General features: G+C 34.0%; 2 protein-coding genes across 2 annotated transcripts; one reads left to right on the top strand and one right to left on the bottom strand.

The window, feature by feature from the left end:
* Positions 1–721: 721 nt before the first annotated feature.
* LOC148273649 (uncharacterized) lies at positions 722–5,293 on the top strand. The gene is made up of 2 exons (XM_088238398.1): positions 722–1,589; positions 4,061–5,293. Exons 1-2 carry the CDS (start codon positions 929–931, stop codon positions 4,552–4,554), a joined length of 1,155 nt encoding a protein of 384 aa, XP_088094524.1. The 5' UTR covers positions 722–928; the 3' UTR covers positions 4,555–5,293.
* A 6,940-nt stretch (positions 5,294–12,233) lies between these two features.
* On the bottom strand, positions 12,234–16,739 carry LOC148273648 (uncharacterized). Its single transcript, XM_088238405.1, has 4 exons — positions 16,605–16,739; positions 15,434–15,737; positions 12,718–13,065; positions 12,234–12,415 (listed from the first exon to the last, which is right to left on the bottom strand). Exons 2-4 carry the CDS (start codon positions 15,693–15,695, stop codon positions 12,393–12,395), a joined length of 633 nt encoding a protein of 210 aa, XP_088094531.1. The 5' UTR covers positions 15,696–15,737; positions 16,605–16,739; the 3' UTR covers positions 12,234–12,392.
* Between the last annotated feature and the right edge of the window lie 419 nt (positions 16,740–17,158).

Raw genomic sequence — 17,158 nt, 5'->3', positions numbered from 1 at the left:
TTACATTCGACGAGAATACATATACAAAAAATTAAAGGGTGGTATTTTTTTCGTGTTTAAAAAAAAAATTGTTTTTGAATGTTTACAAACAACGTTCGCTTTGTATGAAGCCCACTCTTTCCTTACATTCCTTGTAATTTTTTCCCATTTATTTCTTTTTACTAGATTTTTGGTAAGCTAAAATAATATTAACTGACATTAAAAACATTTTTGAATATCGCATTCATGTATAGAGTCCACCCCCGTTGGTGAGAAGAGCCGAGTTTGACATTTGCAAAAAGAATTATGTATTTGAAAATGAATTATTTTATGTTTTGGAATTTAACCATGAACCTAGGTACCTACTTAAATGAAATATTTAAATATTAATGATTTTTAGTTTTGGAATTCAAACATGAACAAGTAAATTTCCAAGCTAAAAGCAGGCAAGCCAACGTTCGGGCAGGACAACGTCTGTTGGGCCAGCTAGTATAATAATATATTCTTAACTTTGCTTGCGTTAAAAATAGCTATTACCATAATTATTATTTTTTCGCACTTAATGGTGGCTCCGCATTGTTACATCAATCGCAGCGTATCTCGATTGTTTTTTTAAAATAAAAGTAAGTTAATGATAAAAGTAGCTGACGCTAAATAAATTATTTTATATCAGAATTTAAAAAATGATAAATTAGGAACTTTTAAATTAAAGCAATGCCCATTGTCTGTGGCCGTCTTCGTTGTCTATGGTTCGTTTACAAAATGGTCGCCAGTAGTGACAGTTCGGAGTTAAACAGATTGTGTCATTTTACGGCGTAACAAAGCCTGTTGGAGAAATAATAATAAAATCAAAGGACAAAACGACACTGAAGCCGCCATTAGAATATTTTTTGTAGGTTAGAGCACCGGTTGTAAATAAAATCAAGTCTAGTAATGGTACGAGTTTCTGATGGAGCTCGCTTCCGTTAGAATCAAGCTTGAACCGGAGACTGGCGACATAGATGTTTTATATATTCAGAAAAATGATACATGTCCCTACAAAAGCGAAGAGATAGCTTTTACCACAGTCAAAGATGAACGAGAAATTAGCGATGGGAGAAGATATGTTGAGAAGCCACGTCTCGACATAAATCGATCAGGTGTTGGTATCGTTAAAGAAGAACCTAGGATTGCCGAAGAATCTAAATGTATATTATATGCTGACAAATCCAAGGAGCCATGTTCGTTAAAAGTCAAGGTAGAACCCCTGGAAAACGATGTGGAAGATAATATTATATGTTCTGAGAAAGACGCGCCAGAGTCACGTGTTGCTAGAATCAAAGATGAACCTGATTCTGGCGATGAGTTAGATGTCTCCCGAATCCCGGTTAAGGAAGAAGCCTGGAATGACGAAGAATCTAGATTCCTCCGTACTGGGGAAGGGGCGCCGCGTCCCCACGGAAGCGAGCAGCCAGGAGTTGCTGGAGTCAAGGCTGAACTTGACAATAGTACTGAACAGGACGGGGAGAGAACACGAAGTTTTGCTTCGGTATTTACAGAAATAGATGTTGAGGATTCCGATATAAAAAACATTTGCTTGAAGTCTTCTGGTAACTCTGAAAGTTCCTCTGGTAAGTAAAAGTAATAACTTACAAACAAAAAAACAAAGCATTTATTTACTAACGGACATTTTCCATTTATACAATTTACAGGGTTTTAATATTACAATAAAATAATAGTTTAAAAACAATTGAAAAAAAATAAGAAAAGAACCATTGACAAACATAAGGGACATCGATACAAGATCTGGACTATTTATTTAGTGCTCGTTTAAATCGCTGTAAACTTAAATAAAAAAGTCCAGATCTTGTCTCGAGTTAACAATACGACAAGAGAATTAAGGCCATAGCTATGCTGATCGATGAACAGTACTTCATTGTTTTTTAACCTACGAGTCGGAATATGGAATTTTACTTGTCCCAGTAATGATGGAACATCGATTGTACCATTTTGTATGCCGAACATATATTTGAAATCAATACCAGTTCTACGTTTTTGTAGACTAGAAATATTTAACATTGACTCTATTTCAGCGTAAGAATAATTATCTCTCTCTAGAAAAATAGCGTGGATGCTCGGACTAGTCCGAGCATCCACGCTATTTTTTGAAGCGAGCGATGTTGGACTGATTCAATGTGATTTATGCGATTGACATAGAATGGAGACCAGACCACTATTCTAGGAGACATATTCTAGAAGAGGGCGAACAGTCGAGCAATAAAGAGTTTTGATTGTACGGACATTAGTAAAATCAGAGGATATTCTGTTGATGAAGCCAAGTAATTTCAGTGATTTATTTACTGTATTATCTATATGCTCGTTGTATGTCAGTTTATAGTCCAAAACAACTCCTTAATCTCTGATGGACTTAACTACATCAATTTTGGAGTTTTTTATTAGGTACTCGAAGGAAATCGGTTGTTTTGTTTTATGAAATTACATTATTTTGCATTTTTTAATATTTAGTTCTAATTTATTAACTTTACACCATTGGTTAAGAGTTGATGTCTGGTTGAAGAAGAAAACAGTCTTGTAAAGTTTGAGTTATTTTGAAAATATTGTTGTCGTCCGCGAAGAGCCAAAAGCGAAAGTTAGAGAATGATTTAGCAACATAATTAATAAACGAATTGAAAAGCAGGGGTGCCAAATGAGCACCCTGAGGTACACCCGATGTAATATCAACACTGGTTGACAAATAGTTATTTATCCGAACTTTTTGTTTCCTACCAGTAAGATACGATTTAATACATGAGAGTAATGGATCTCTTATTCCCAAGGCATGTAATTTAAATATGAGAATTTTATGATCTACGAGTACTTTGTCAAATGCCTTAGAAAAATCAGTATAGAGAACGTCAATCTGCTGACCATCCTCAAGTGCTTTGACAATAACCTGGTTATAATCTACCAGGCTAGAGGTGGTTGATCTGGCAGATCTAAATCCACGCTGTTCATCGATCAGTATATTCTTAAACATGGCCGTGATTTTGCTAGCATTATTGCTAGCTTCAAACATTTTAGGTATACAAGATAATGTTGAAGTATTATCCATATGCTCGTTGTATGTCAGTTTATGGTCCAAAACAACTCGTAAATCAAGCATTCTAAGCATCATGCCATGCAGACCTGGCTTCCTTTACATACATACGTCTTCTCATGCACGCACGACGACTATTTGTTGAGTTCGTCTTGCCATAATGTCTTTCGCGGTCTTCCTCGTGTTCTGCATCTGTCAACATTAGCATCGCAATTCTTTTTAGCATTTCTTCCGCCATCTATTCGCTTTACATATCCAAACCAAAGCAGAACTTCTTTCTTGATTTTGTCGATAATGCTCGTCTCAATCTTCACAACGCATGGATCTCGACAGCGTTCTGATAAACCTTAATAGCTCGTTTTGGTAGGTACATTTGCGCGCTTACCGTACATAGTTCAACCACGCATTCGCCTGAAAAACGACTACAATTTGACAGCATTCAGCCTACGTTCACCCTCATTTTTCCAATTCCATACCTCCCTTCCTTACATAAAGCTCGGCCCCGAGACTCCACTGTGAATGACTAATTTCACCTTTTGCGACAATATTTATTTACCTAAGTTTTTTTAATTTATTTCAGTTTTTTTTAGTTCACCGTTCACCCCTTTTCCATCGCGCACCCACCTTTTGACACCTTTTTTTATTTTATTTTATTTATTTATACATACATTTCATATATAAAAAAAATGGTACAGAACACTCTGACAAATTTTTCTTGTACTTGGAGTAGGCTCAGTATATGAAGGGTCGGCAAGCCAGAAATATTAGTAGATATGCCTAATGTTGCAATCGGTTCCTATATAGGCAAATGCTTGTTCTAAGAAACCGATTTGTTGCGGCAAATATGGTTATCGAATATGTTTCCCATAAATAAAAATAATTTTGAAGAAATAGAAAAACAATTATAGCCCAAAAGAGAAAAAAAATATATATACAGTTGACGTTATATATATAATTCCAGCATGTGCGCGGGTATACAACTTATGTTAACTTATTTTCTTTCAGCTTCGGGAAAATGCAGAAATAAATCTTCTATTTCAAGAAATAAAAGCGATTTGCCGGTCAAGTATAACTGCCCTATGTGTGCATACACATGTTATCAGAAAAGCTCTTTGAAACTGCACGCTCTAACTCACTCGGGCGAGAAACCATTTACGTGCTCTCAATGCGGTTTCTCGTGTTCGGAGCGAGGGAACTTGAAGAGACACATGCGAACGCACTCGGGCGAGAAACCGTTCTCGTGCCCTGAGTGTAGCTACAAGTGTGTCCAGAAAGTGTCTATGGACAGACACGCGCTGACCCACACAGGAGAGAAGTCGCTTTCGTGCGCGGAGTGCGATTACACGTGTTCGCGTAAGGAGTATTTGGCTTCACACAGACTCACACATTCCGGTGTGAAGAGGTTCGCGTGTCGTTTGTGCGCTTACAAATCTCTGCGCAAGTCTTCTTTGAAAAGGCACTTTAAAATATCTCACCCTGGCGAGGAACAAAACTTCTGAACATAGAATTATAATACCAGAAGGCGCGTAGAATCAAGTTGGCATTCATCGCACTGTGTCCAAAAAATGCCAAATGCCCCCCCTCCGCACGACATCCCTCCTGCGCACATGCGTGAAGTGGCCGCGTAATGTTGCCAAACCGCGAACAGTATATTATCTATATACAATATAAGATAATTTTGTGTTATATTTTACCCCAAAAATATTTTACTGACTGGACTATATAAAAAAAACAGGTACTTTTATTGGGCAAACATAAAAAACAAAAAATCGTTTATTTATTTAACTTTTTGTACATAATGTTATTTGTACATTGGCGGGCTTATTGCCAAATGGCAATTTCTTTCAACCAACCAATAAATCAAAAGTTTTATTTTTATAATTCAAGTTACAGAACATATTCAATAGAAAAAAAATATTAAAAAACTAAAGATATATCAAAATAGAAATAAACGTAAATAAAATTAATTTAGTTTAATATACGGGTTGCTTTACTAAAGCTTGCGCGTTCGCAAAACTCACACAAACGCATTTGAAATCTACAGGATGTTGATTTTAAAAAAATGTTACATTAAATTTTAACCAAATGTGCTATTTTTATTGTTTATTGATACATGTGTGTATACATATTTTCTCCAATATAATTTGTCCTGTGCATTTTAACTAAACCGTCTTAATTAGCATTATAATAAACACAAAATATTAAATACAAAAAAATGATTGTTTAAAAATAAATAAATATATTACTTTTTTTAAAATTAATATCCCTACAGAGATGAGGTGGAATTTTTTTTAAATTCAGGATTATGGATATTCGAGCGTTTACAGGGCTTATGACCTATTATTGGCTGGGTTAAGTGGCCACTTTACGTTTTACAACATTCCCCATTCCGCTTATTAGCGAATATCGACACAGGTAACATTTTTTTGATTTTTGTATATATGTTATTAAATGAGAAACCAAATATATACCTACTCCCCCTTGGGAGAAATCCAGATTTGTGTATGTACAAAATACACGTACCTAAAATAATGTTGTGTAAATATATTACATTTTCTTAATGTTTTTTTCGCTCTAATCCAAAAGAGATTTATAAAAAACATTTAATACAATATCAACATTTATAAAATCAATATTCTGTGCATTTTTTTTGTGTAAGTTTTGCGAAAGCGGCAGCACCAGATAATCGACCTAAACATGATTAAATTAAATGAAAATATGTATTTATAAACCAGTATTTTTTTATCCATAGCTTAATACATATACATCAAATAGATGTTATTATATTTTTACTGTTAAGAAAAGCAGCGAAATTCAGACGAACGCAGGAGCATCCTGTGTATGTTTTATTACCATATCATTAGCAACTAACAAAGCAACAGTTGTCTAAGTCACGCTTATAAGCGCGTCTGAGTGCGAGAGAGATAGAGATTATTTTCATAGGGCGTATGCCGTGCGATGTCATACCACGGGCTCATTCACAGATACTACACAATGCGTTTGTGTAAGTATTTCGAACGCGCCAGCTTTTGAAAATCCATCAGTACTAAGGCTTATTAACCCTTACGCTGCTACGCAGTTTTTCAAGAATCTAATCAGAAATCCTCTTATTTATACATTTGAAAAATATTTTATCGAATACGTTGTTTTACAAACACACTACTGTTTTATCAATTAATAGCAATTCCAAGAAAAATCTTCCGTTTCATAAATATCTAATTCAAGCCCAATGGAGTAAGCAAGATAGACAATTCGTGCCGCAAATAGACAATTTTCGTACAGCGGTTGTAAACCCTTTCTTAATTGAAAATAAAAACAAACAAAACTGATCTCGTACTGCAATCTCAAGGCGCATTGTTATTATTGAAACGAAATAATTATGATAGTTTTTTTGTTGATTGCGGGGCAAAGTGCTCTGTTATATATTATCAAACCTACCACTTCCATCAATGCATCTAAACAAAAATTGAGTAAAATATATCTTGAAATTTGTTGCAACAGAGAGGAAAAACATTTTTGCCAAGGGAATATGAAATTCTAGGCATTTACAGGACTTATGATCTGTCATTGGCTGGTTTAAATGACCACTTTACACACTGCGAAATATTCACTATTCTGGGTATGTTTACACATCCACATTCATGATTATTTTTACATTACCTCAACTCTTCCATCTGTTGACTTTTGCAAACTAAAAGAGCTAAAATCTTTATTGATGTCGGTGAGTTTCATCTGGATAAATTATTTCACCTCCTAGGTAATGTCTAGAATTACTTTAATTTTTTTATGCAAGTTATCTTAATCAACAATATTTTGAGTATGTCCAAATGTTTGTAGGGAGTTATTTAGATTGAAACTTAAAGGTAACCGGTAAATGTACTAAGAAGTGATATTATTTCTTGGTAGTTGTTTTAATATAATTTTAATTTAAAAAAATAATGTTTTTGTACAACTGTCTCACAAATTGATATCTCTTCTAAGAAAAATATTCCGTTTCACTAATAGCTAGTTCACGCATAATGGATTGAGCGAGATAGACAACAGTTGCCGAAATTACAAACAGCTGAGGTAAATTACATATTGTTTACATTTATATATATTTTGAATCTTACTTTGTTACTCTAACTAACAATTTAACTCTGCAAAGCGTCCTTTTTATTATGAATAAATTTACAAAATATATAATTCAAAATGATAACGGATAGTGAAAGTGATAAAGAAATAATAGTACCTCGCCGAGAAACTCGGAGACTTAGCAGCTCAACCTATTCCGAAAGTGAATAAGACAAAAACGATATTTTTTAATAATTACTACCTAATGAACAGCTAAAACATTTTGATTTCCCATTACTGTGGGTACCCATTATAATAAATTAACAAATGATTTTTTTAATATTCAAACGTCCTAATAGACAATCATTAGGTTACATGGTGAATTATTTGTATGTTTTATGGCTCTTTACTTATTTGTTTATATTCTTAATTATGGGGTTTTCCGGTGATATAGGGACTTCACTAGATAAGAGTTATTATAATAAAGGTAAAGTATTCAATTAGTTATTCATTACGGAAGTACATCAATATTTTCGTAATCACTGAATCGGGTTCAATAGCGGGGAAAACACCAAATATAATTATTTTCCTCAAATATCATATAGGTGATTAAAAATCTAACTATTAACATTGATTTATTTTTTATTTCACTGTTTTTGGAATGTAAAAAAGTTCACTGTTTCAGGTCCCGATTAGCTAAGTGTTTCCTGTGTTTAGTCGTTTCTTTTTTCTTAAAAGCACTGCGACTTTAAACATCATAAGTAAATCTATAATGAGGATGTTTAGTGGTTTAAAAAAAAATGTTAATAGACAAAGCTTTTTTTTCCATTTTTTTGTATCGTACTATCAGCGCTACGATCTTTTAAAGTTTTGTATTTCTGACATAAATCCGCGCGTGACGTCGCAAGTTCTCTTCCGCTTCTTCTCGGTTAGTTCTGCTGATTGGTCCATTGACGATTAGCAAACCGGAAATCTTACACAACCCTCTTATCATTGATTGATTCATATGAACAAGTGACGTCGTTCAAAGTTGTTCGTTTTCATTAAAATATTTTTAATGATTTTTTATTCATTTTCAAGAAACTTTGCCGTAAATGCTTAAATTTTTACTGCGCGTAAGAAAACATTTTTTGTATAAAATTTTCCGTAGGGCTGAAATAGGTACGAAACTAAATAATAACCCGTCGAATAAGTAAGTTTTATGTTTTGAAAATGTTTTATACCACTGACGGTTAAGTGCAACAAGCAGTTCCCGAATTTATTTACCCTTTTGGGGATTATGACGTCAGCATCAGTCTAGTTAGAACTTTATGATAGGGATTAACAACAACGATATATCGTTGTTTAGCAGTATAAGGGTTAATAGATAACCGCGTAAAAAATCGACTACCCTGGCAATATTAACAAAATGCCCTCCAAGTTTTATTTAACAATATTTATTTATATACGGGATTTCTGCCATTTACGTATGTGTGGTATAAAGAGTGCTTAAAAATAAAAATATAAAAAATCGAGTATGATATATTAATAATAATATACCTGTACTATACTAATTATAAATTACTTGAAATAAATTCATATTTTAAAGAAATTATACAATAACAAAATACATTAATCAATCAAATTATAACTATTCCAACCCAATCTCCTGAAGTTGATTTGCTCTTTTTGATTAAAATATGTTGGTCACTTTATTTTTTAAGTTAGGCAGAGATAAACTAAATATATCAAAATATGATGCATATTCATTCCCGGTATTCTGTAATCCAACAATAGGTGAGTTATATTGAGCTACCGTTCGACAATTTTGACAATAAAATATTGTAGATGTTCTGCTTAATCTAGGTGGTACATAGAATGAAATCAACTTCAGTAGATCAGGGGTATCAAACATTGGTTTTATTATTTTATAAAAAGTCGTAAAATCGGTCGATGTTTTTCGTTCTTGCAATTTAGTTCATTTAAGAGAGTCTAGATTTTTGTTTTAATTTAATTGATTACTAGAAAAACCCATCTTAAAATGAATACACATAAGAAAATTATTCTGAGTTCTCTCAGTAGAATCTGAGAAAGTGATATGATAAGGTGACCATATTGGAGAATTATAATCCAGTTGGCTTCTAACTAGAGATGTGTACAGATATTTTAATGTGTTTATATTATTAAAATCTTTTCCGGTTCTAAAGTACAAATCCTAATAATTTTACAGCTTTGTTAGTTATTTTAATAATGTGCTCTTTAAATAGTAATTTCGAATCGAACAAAACACCCAGATCGCTCACGGTAGAAACATCAGTAATTTTAATTTGATTTAACATTTAATTAAATAGAATTGGATTTTTTATTTTATAGAATCTCATAGCTTGACATTTGCTTATATTGAGATGCAATTTATTTTGTTGGCACCATAGGTTTAATTTGGACAAATTATGGCACAAAATGTTACAATCGTTAATGTTTTTTATCTCTTTGAATATTTTCATATCATCTGCAAATATGAGAACATGTACATTATCAAATATATAAATTACATCATTTATAAATATTAAAAACAACACTGGACCAAGATGCGAGCCTTGGGGTACTCCACTAACTGATTTTAATTTATATGATGATATAACATATATTTTCACTGACAGGTTACTATCGATCAAGTATGTTTTAAAGCAATTTAGCAAATTACATTTAATTCCAGATCGTTCTTATTTGTTAATTAGAACTTTATGGTTTACTTTTATTTATTTTTATTACACATGAAATGTGATATCACCCTATTCCATTTTAATCCCAGCAGTATTTTGAAACTTGAAAACGACACAACACGGAGTAATAATATTTCAATCGGAAGTTGCGTACTTAGCGACGTCTACAAAGTAACTGTGGCCAAAACTTTAATCTAATCATTTACGAGTTGTTCTGTCTGATGTGCGTACGCGGTTTCTGGACCATTATATTTCTATGGTTCTGAACATAGTAAATTTGAGAAAAGCAACACAATTTGAAATGGGTGGAGATCCCCTGAGAAGGCACTAGTGTAATTGCGATATGGTTACAAGAAGGAACGACAATATATGAAATGCGCCCTACATATAATTTGCCAAAAGTTAGTTAATTGGCAATGAAAGCAGTAGAGCACAGAATTAAGAATAGTCCAGAAACCGCATACGCACATCAAACAGAAGGCGACTAAACTACTCATAAATGAGAGGGTTAACGTTTTGCCCCATTGGTTTCTTTGTAGACGTCGCTCAGCACGCAACTCCTGATTTGAATTCAACTATGCCGTGTTGTGTCATTTTGAAGTGTAGAAATACTGCTAGGATCTTAAAGAAACAGGATGCAATCACATTTCATGTGTAATTGGCAAACGAATGTTTAAGTAGCAAATGAATTACTGAAAAATTGAATTATTTTTCCATCTGTCAGATTGTCGAAGAAACAAAATTGAAATTTTGTTAGTGTTGCAAGGGTAGTATTTTTTTTACCCTACTCTGCTCATCTAATGAAAGAACTAATGAAAATTAGACCTCGGATTAAACAACGCCGTGGGGGGCATTTGAATCACATCATCTTTAAAACATCATATATTATTTAACATGATATAAAAATATCCGTTTTGCGTAAAGTAAAATTTGTTTTATATTTCAAGTTTATTAATTCAATTACTCTTATTAAATGACCCTTTGCTTATTTACTCTGTTGTGTCAATCAATGTTTCCGCGTGCACAACAAAACTTTAAAGAAATTAACAGATTTATTTTTTTACCTTACATTTGTGTTATGATTATTTTTTTCCCCATCAAGCAACTTCACGCGGCGACATCACTAATGCGCGCGGCGAAAGTAGGGCATAATGGGCTATGGGGATTATTGGACACAGTCTGATGTATTCAAACATGATTCTACGCTCCTTCTAGACTATTCTTAATTCTATGCAGTAGAGCTTAGTTTAATGATAATCGTGATTTAAAATTGAAATTTTCAAAGATTAACTGTCAAAATATAAAAATATGTTTTTTTAACATGAGGGAAACCGATGGGAAGACTCCACGGTGTAATTTATGAGTTTCATATTACTTATTATAGTATGACATGAATAAAAATATATAATTATTTCGTATTAATGTGTTTTATTGAAGCTGAAAGTTTTATGTGTTGCATATGCAAATCCATTGTGCTGTTTAGCCATGGTTGTGTTCGAAATGTCAATAATCAAGAAAGTATATTTTTTTTATTTTTAAAACCCTTTGCCATAAGCTTAAATGACTTAATAGACAGCGGAGAGACTATCACTCCCTCTCACTTCTGTTCAATGCACTTAATAGTCCTAACGCTCGTATATACCTGTGTCAACGCTTATCAGTTCATGGTTTTTACCTCTTCGTTCTAATTCTCAAAGCACCTTCTTAATACCCATCCACAATTCCTCTTTCTTCTCTTACTCATATAGTGTCCATGCGGCTCCACTGTGGAATCATCTCCCATCCACCATCAGAGATGTTACTACAGTATCTCTGTTTAAATCACGTCTGAAGAAACATCTCCTTTATCTCCTCCTTTCATAGTTTTGGTTTAAGGTAATTTATAAACAAATACGTTCATTTCTATTTTTATATATCTTTAGCTTTTTAATCTTTATTTTCTATTGATGTTCTGTAACTTGAAATATATGATTTTATTGGTTGGTTGGAAGAAATTTCCATTTGGCAATAAACCCGCCAATGTACAAATAACATTATCTACAAAAAGTTAAATAAATAAATAGCAAAAATGATCAAGATACGCTGCGATTGGTGTGCCAATGCAGTGCCCTATGCACCATTAGGCGCGGAAAAGGAATGACGATGATGATGATACATTAACATATAATGCACGGACACTACGTCATCACTACATCATGTCAAATTATTATTTTTAATTTACACTCTTTTTGTACATAATATTATTTCTCTCAATATTTTTATAATTTTCATCTAAAAATAGTCTGAAAATGACATTTTTGGCCTGAAAATAGGTATCAAGTTGTGGAAGAGCGGGGTTTAAAATTATTTCAACTGTTAATAAACTTGAATAAATACATAGGAATATAAAATATTAAGAATCACCGATCAGTTACAGGTTTAACAAGATATTAATTATTAATAATTTCACGGTTAGAATTATTTTTAAGGGCATTAAACCAGCCAATGACAGGCTATAAGCCATGTAAATGCCTAGACTTTCATATTCTCATCTCAGAAATGTTTTCCCTCTCTGTTGTAACAAATTTAAATCTTAATAACTCTCAAGGGAGGAGATCCAGCCCGTCTGCAAACATTTAAACATACTCAAAACATTGTTGATCACAGTTAGAACACTCTCACCAATGTGATTTGATGAATGACGAATTAAACCTTCATTTTTTTAAACCATGTTTCCACTATCGAAGTATGGTATTTTATTGGTATGAGTTGACATGTGTGATTTAAGATGACCCTTCTGAGAACATTTAAATTCGCACTCTGAGCACGAGAATGGTTTTTCACCAGTATGAATTAACATGTGTGATTTCAGGTGACTTTTATGTGAAGATTTGTATTGGCACTCTGAGCACGAGAAAGGTTTCTCACCAGTGTGAGTCAACATGTGTGACTTCAAAGACTTTCCATGTGAAGTTCTAAATTGGCACTCTGAGCATGAGAATGGTTTTTCACCGGTATGAGTTAACATATGCGATTTTAAATGACCTTTCTGAGAACACTTGAATCGGCACTCTGAGCACGAGAATGGTTTCTCATCGGTATGAGATAACATGTGTCTTTTCAAAGTACTTTTCTGAGAACATCTAAATTGGCACTCCGAGCATGAGAATGGTTTCTCGCCTGTATGAGTCATCATGTGCGACATCAAACTGCTCTTCTTTGCACAATTATATTGACACTCTGGACAGGCGAAATATTTCTGTTTTGTTTGTAAACCTGAAACAAAAACAAGAAAATTGTAAAAAAAAAAAAAAAAACTTTTTTATCTTTTAACAATTAACGGAAATTAAAAGGATAAAAATCAAACTATATATTTTAATGATTTTTTTGTATTAGGTTTACATCTTACGATTTGGAAATTCGCTATTTTTTACATGCCAGAAGAGTGTCGAAAGTTTTTATTTGCATATTTTTTCATCATCTCAAAAATATTATAACAAGTAATATTATTTTGCCAACCATTTTTTTATATATCTATATTTGAACCCCTGTATTTAGCCTTACGTGTCATGTAACAAGGCTAAGGAAAAAATCGTTTTTGTTTTTCCTGGAAATGGGATGTTCGATCACTGATTTTGGTCAATTATCTTTATGAGTCCAATCACCATTGTTGCAAAGTCCAAGAACAATGGCGCGTGATAACTACTTTTAACGACGGTGTGGATATCTGTTGAGGATATTCCATCTTTCCTGCATTCTGCTTCAAGATTATGGCGTTGCAAACTGAAAAATGGGCACTGAAATAACAGATGTTCGATACTCTGTGAAGAAATATCATCGCGTGGACAATAGTCATCATTCCTCAATTTAAACCTATATAGGTACCTTCTCATAGCTCCGTGTCCGGGTCGTTTCGAAAGTACTTTGGTGATGACGACGGAAGTTTGCCGCATCAGCCAGCGTTGAGTTTAGTGATTTTACCTGTGGAAGAAGCGCGGCAATGATCCTCCCAACGCTGCTGCGTATTTTGTTTTATACAGCGTTTAGCAAAGCTAAGGGGAAATTCTGAGAAGAAAGATGCCGTTTTTTTACAAGTTGCGGCTCTTGCTCGTTCATCAGCTCTCTCATTTCCTATGATACCAGCATGTTCTCTTATCCAGCATATTTGAATAATCATCCCTCTGATTTTTAGATGCTTAAAAATTTAAGAGTAAATACTCTGAATATCTACGAATAATGGATTTACCGACCGAGTATCAGTTATACCTTGAACGCCCGAACGACAGTCTGATAATATTTTTGCAAAAACCCACCTCTCTAGTGTTTTTTTTTAAATAACCAATCGAGAGCGTCTCGTATTGCGAGTAGTTCAGCCTGAAAAACTGAGCAGAAATAGTCTAATTTAAATGTTCTGCCTGGTAATTCTTTATCACCCTCAAAAGGAACGAATGCCGCTCCCACTTTGCCATCGAGCAGGCTACCATCCGTAAAGTTTCTAATTTCATTGGGAGCTAAGGAGGTATTTCTTTGTTAAGTAAAGTAATAGTTTCGGGGAAAAAATCTTTGAAAAAAGATCTAAAAGAATCTTTGAAAAAAGATCTAAAAGAATCTTTTTTATGACAACCATTGCTGTGATTCTAACTACCACCAGACTGCTTTATTTGATAGCTTTATTCCCGAAGAAGATATATAAAAGTTTAACTGTGATGGTCAAGACTAATGTCATCTGTCATATCGAGCATCGTTCACATATAAAACTGTGGCCCAATTATGCAACGAGTTGTTTTTTTAATCGCAAATTATTTGTACCTTGCTTTTGTTATATACAAGGTGTTTTCGAATATATTTATCTTTAGATTATATTCAGTTGACTTTATCATTTTTCATCGTAGATAATAATAAAAATAACAGCAGAAGAAACAGAATAACTCTAGAAATATTACATTAACAAATAATAAAAATAAATAAAAAATTCGTAAAAGTTGGACAGAAAAAAACAAAAGGAGCTAGATACCACCATTAAATAACTTAGCCTGCTTGATCGTCCCTGTAATGTATCGAACAGTCTCTCTTCGTGTATCATTACAGTTCAGAAGCTCAGCTAGGTTTACTTTGCATTCAAGTTCCATCTCGGCCTATCGAACATTGGACAGTATATAAGAAGATGTTCTACAGTCTGCTCAGTGATGCCATCACATGGGCAGCAACTATCGTCTTGGAGCCCAAAGCGATGCAGATATTCCCTCATGCACCCATGCCCCGAGAGAGCCTGAGTCAATTCATATGTAGGCGTTTCATGCTTCCAAAATGTTTTGGCCTCGTCTGTGCTTCTCAAAAGTTGCTTGATCCACTTATTGGCAATTTTTTCTTCATAAATTTTCCTTCACTCATTTGATTTATCTTTTGCAAGGGATCACCTTACATGGCTTATTGGGACTTCATCAAAGTTCGTCCTCACCTTTTTGACCGCAGCAGCCTTGGCTAGCTCATCTGCTCTCTCATTTTCGATTTCCCCAACATGAGCTCTAACCCAGCAGAATTGAACATATATCGTGTGCAATATAAGTTGAAATCTTATGCGTACACATACATTGTCTAAAAACATAATCTCAGAACAGATAACGTAAAAGGGAGTATTACTTACTTGAGGCTATTTTATTTTTATAAAAGGAATCTGAACACTCTTGTTTAATGTCAGGATACTCAATATCTATCTCTATAAATTTAACTATATCACTGGTCTTCCCAGCCTGGTTAGTACTGGTCCCCGGTTCAGACTTCACGGTAGCAACACCTGGCTCTTCGCTGCTGCAGAGACATGGCGCCTCTTCCCCGGTTTGGAGAATATCTTCTTCTACATCGCCAGTTCCCGGTTCAATCTTAATATTCACTGAAGCGATTTCCATTTTTTTTTAAAGTAAAAATTTTAAGTTAATCTTTGATTAATCCTGGAAATGAAATAATTTATCACTATTAATTAAAAAATATTTTTTTTTTCCAAAGAATTAAGAATAGTCCAGAAACCGTATATGCGCATCAAACAGAAGGCGACTAAACTACTTTTAAAGCAGTAGTTTTACGTTTTGACCCATTAGTTTCTTTGAAACTCCCGATTTGAACTCCGGAACTCCAGAACTCCGTTGTGAACTGCTAGTTTAGCCTCCTGCGATAAACATTTGTTTGCCAAAGTAGATTTTAGTGCACCGTTCACCCTGTTCCCAGTACTCACCCTCCTTTCAATATCTTTCTCGGCCTTTCCGTCCCTAGTAAACATACTTCCCAGGTACACAAATTCTTCTACCCGATTCAGAATATCTCCGTTCACGCTGATCTCACATTTAGTTATATTTTCGTCCCTTTAAAAAACCATCACTTTCGATTTATCAACATTCATAACTAAATCACTTTTCTTGCATACATCGTAGACTTTTGTTACCAAGAATTGAAGGTCTTCTTTGCTGCTAGCAAGAAGCACGGCATCATCCGCATACAGAAGACAGCTAAAAGTTATACCACTCATTTTAGCTCCCATTCTTAAATCTTTCAGTTCTTTCATACAGTTATCGAAGTATATGTTGAACAACCATGGTGACATTACACATCCCTGTTTGACTCCTTTCGGAATATTAAACCACGATGTGAATGACACATTTACCTTCACACATGCTGTGCTGTCCTTATACAGTGACGCAATAGCCCTTGTCAGGTTACCATTTACTCCATACTCCGATAAAACCTTCCACAATTTCTCTCTGTTGTATTTCCCAAATAACTATAATAAAAGTGCTGTGCTCACCAAAAACGGGAAAACCTACCCAGAAGCCGAGCGTTCGAATTCCTGTCTCTGATTCCCTTTCCTGTCTTCCTAAAGGTAGGATTTTTGTCTGCTGTAGTTTGTTTGGCTGCATACTGATCTTTTCCGTTCTTGCCATAATCGCGCAAGCGCATCTTTTTATTCCCCGCAAAAATAACAAAGATCAACAATTCAGTCAAATAATACTCACAAAATTATAATCGCCACCCCATTTTATGGTTTATTTAATTTTATTCAGCTCGCCACAACATACCTGCATCAGATACCGTCAACTGTCAGACACGAAATGGCGGCCATGGCGAAATACAGTGGACGAAGTTGCCAGTCTAAAGGCCTTACTGAGTACTTGGAGTGTGACGTGCTTTCATAAGTAATGTTTGAAAAGTTTTTTACACATTAATATGAGCTTTATATACGTGTCTAAAATATTTTTATGAAAATAATAAGCAGGTATTTTCACAATTCATCATAAAGACAATTATTTTCTGTATCGGGAAATAACGGGGTGGCATCAAAAAATGTTTCAATATGAATTAACACAATTTTCCAATAAAT

Source organism: Micrasema longulum, unplaced genomic scaffold (assembly GCF_059751315.1).
Source record: "Micrasema longulum isolate JH-2025_06_02 unplaced genomic scaffold, ASM5975131v1 h1tg001888l, whole genome shotgun sequence".
Lineage (NCBI taxonomy): Eukaryota > Metazoa > Arthropoda > Insecta > Trichoptera > Brachycentridae > Micrasema > Micrasema longulum.
The sequence above is the reverse complement of the archived record's forward strand: the minus strand, read 5'-3'. Positions and strand labels throughout refer to the sequence as shown.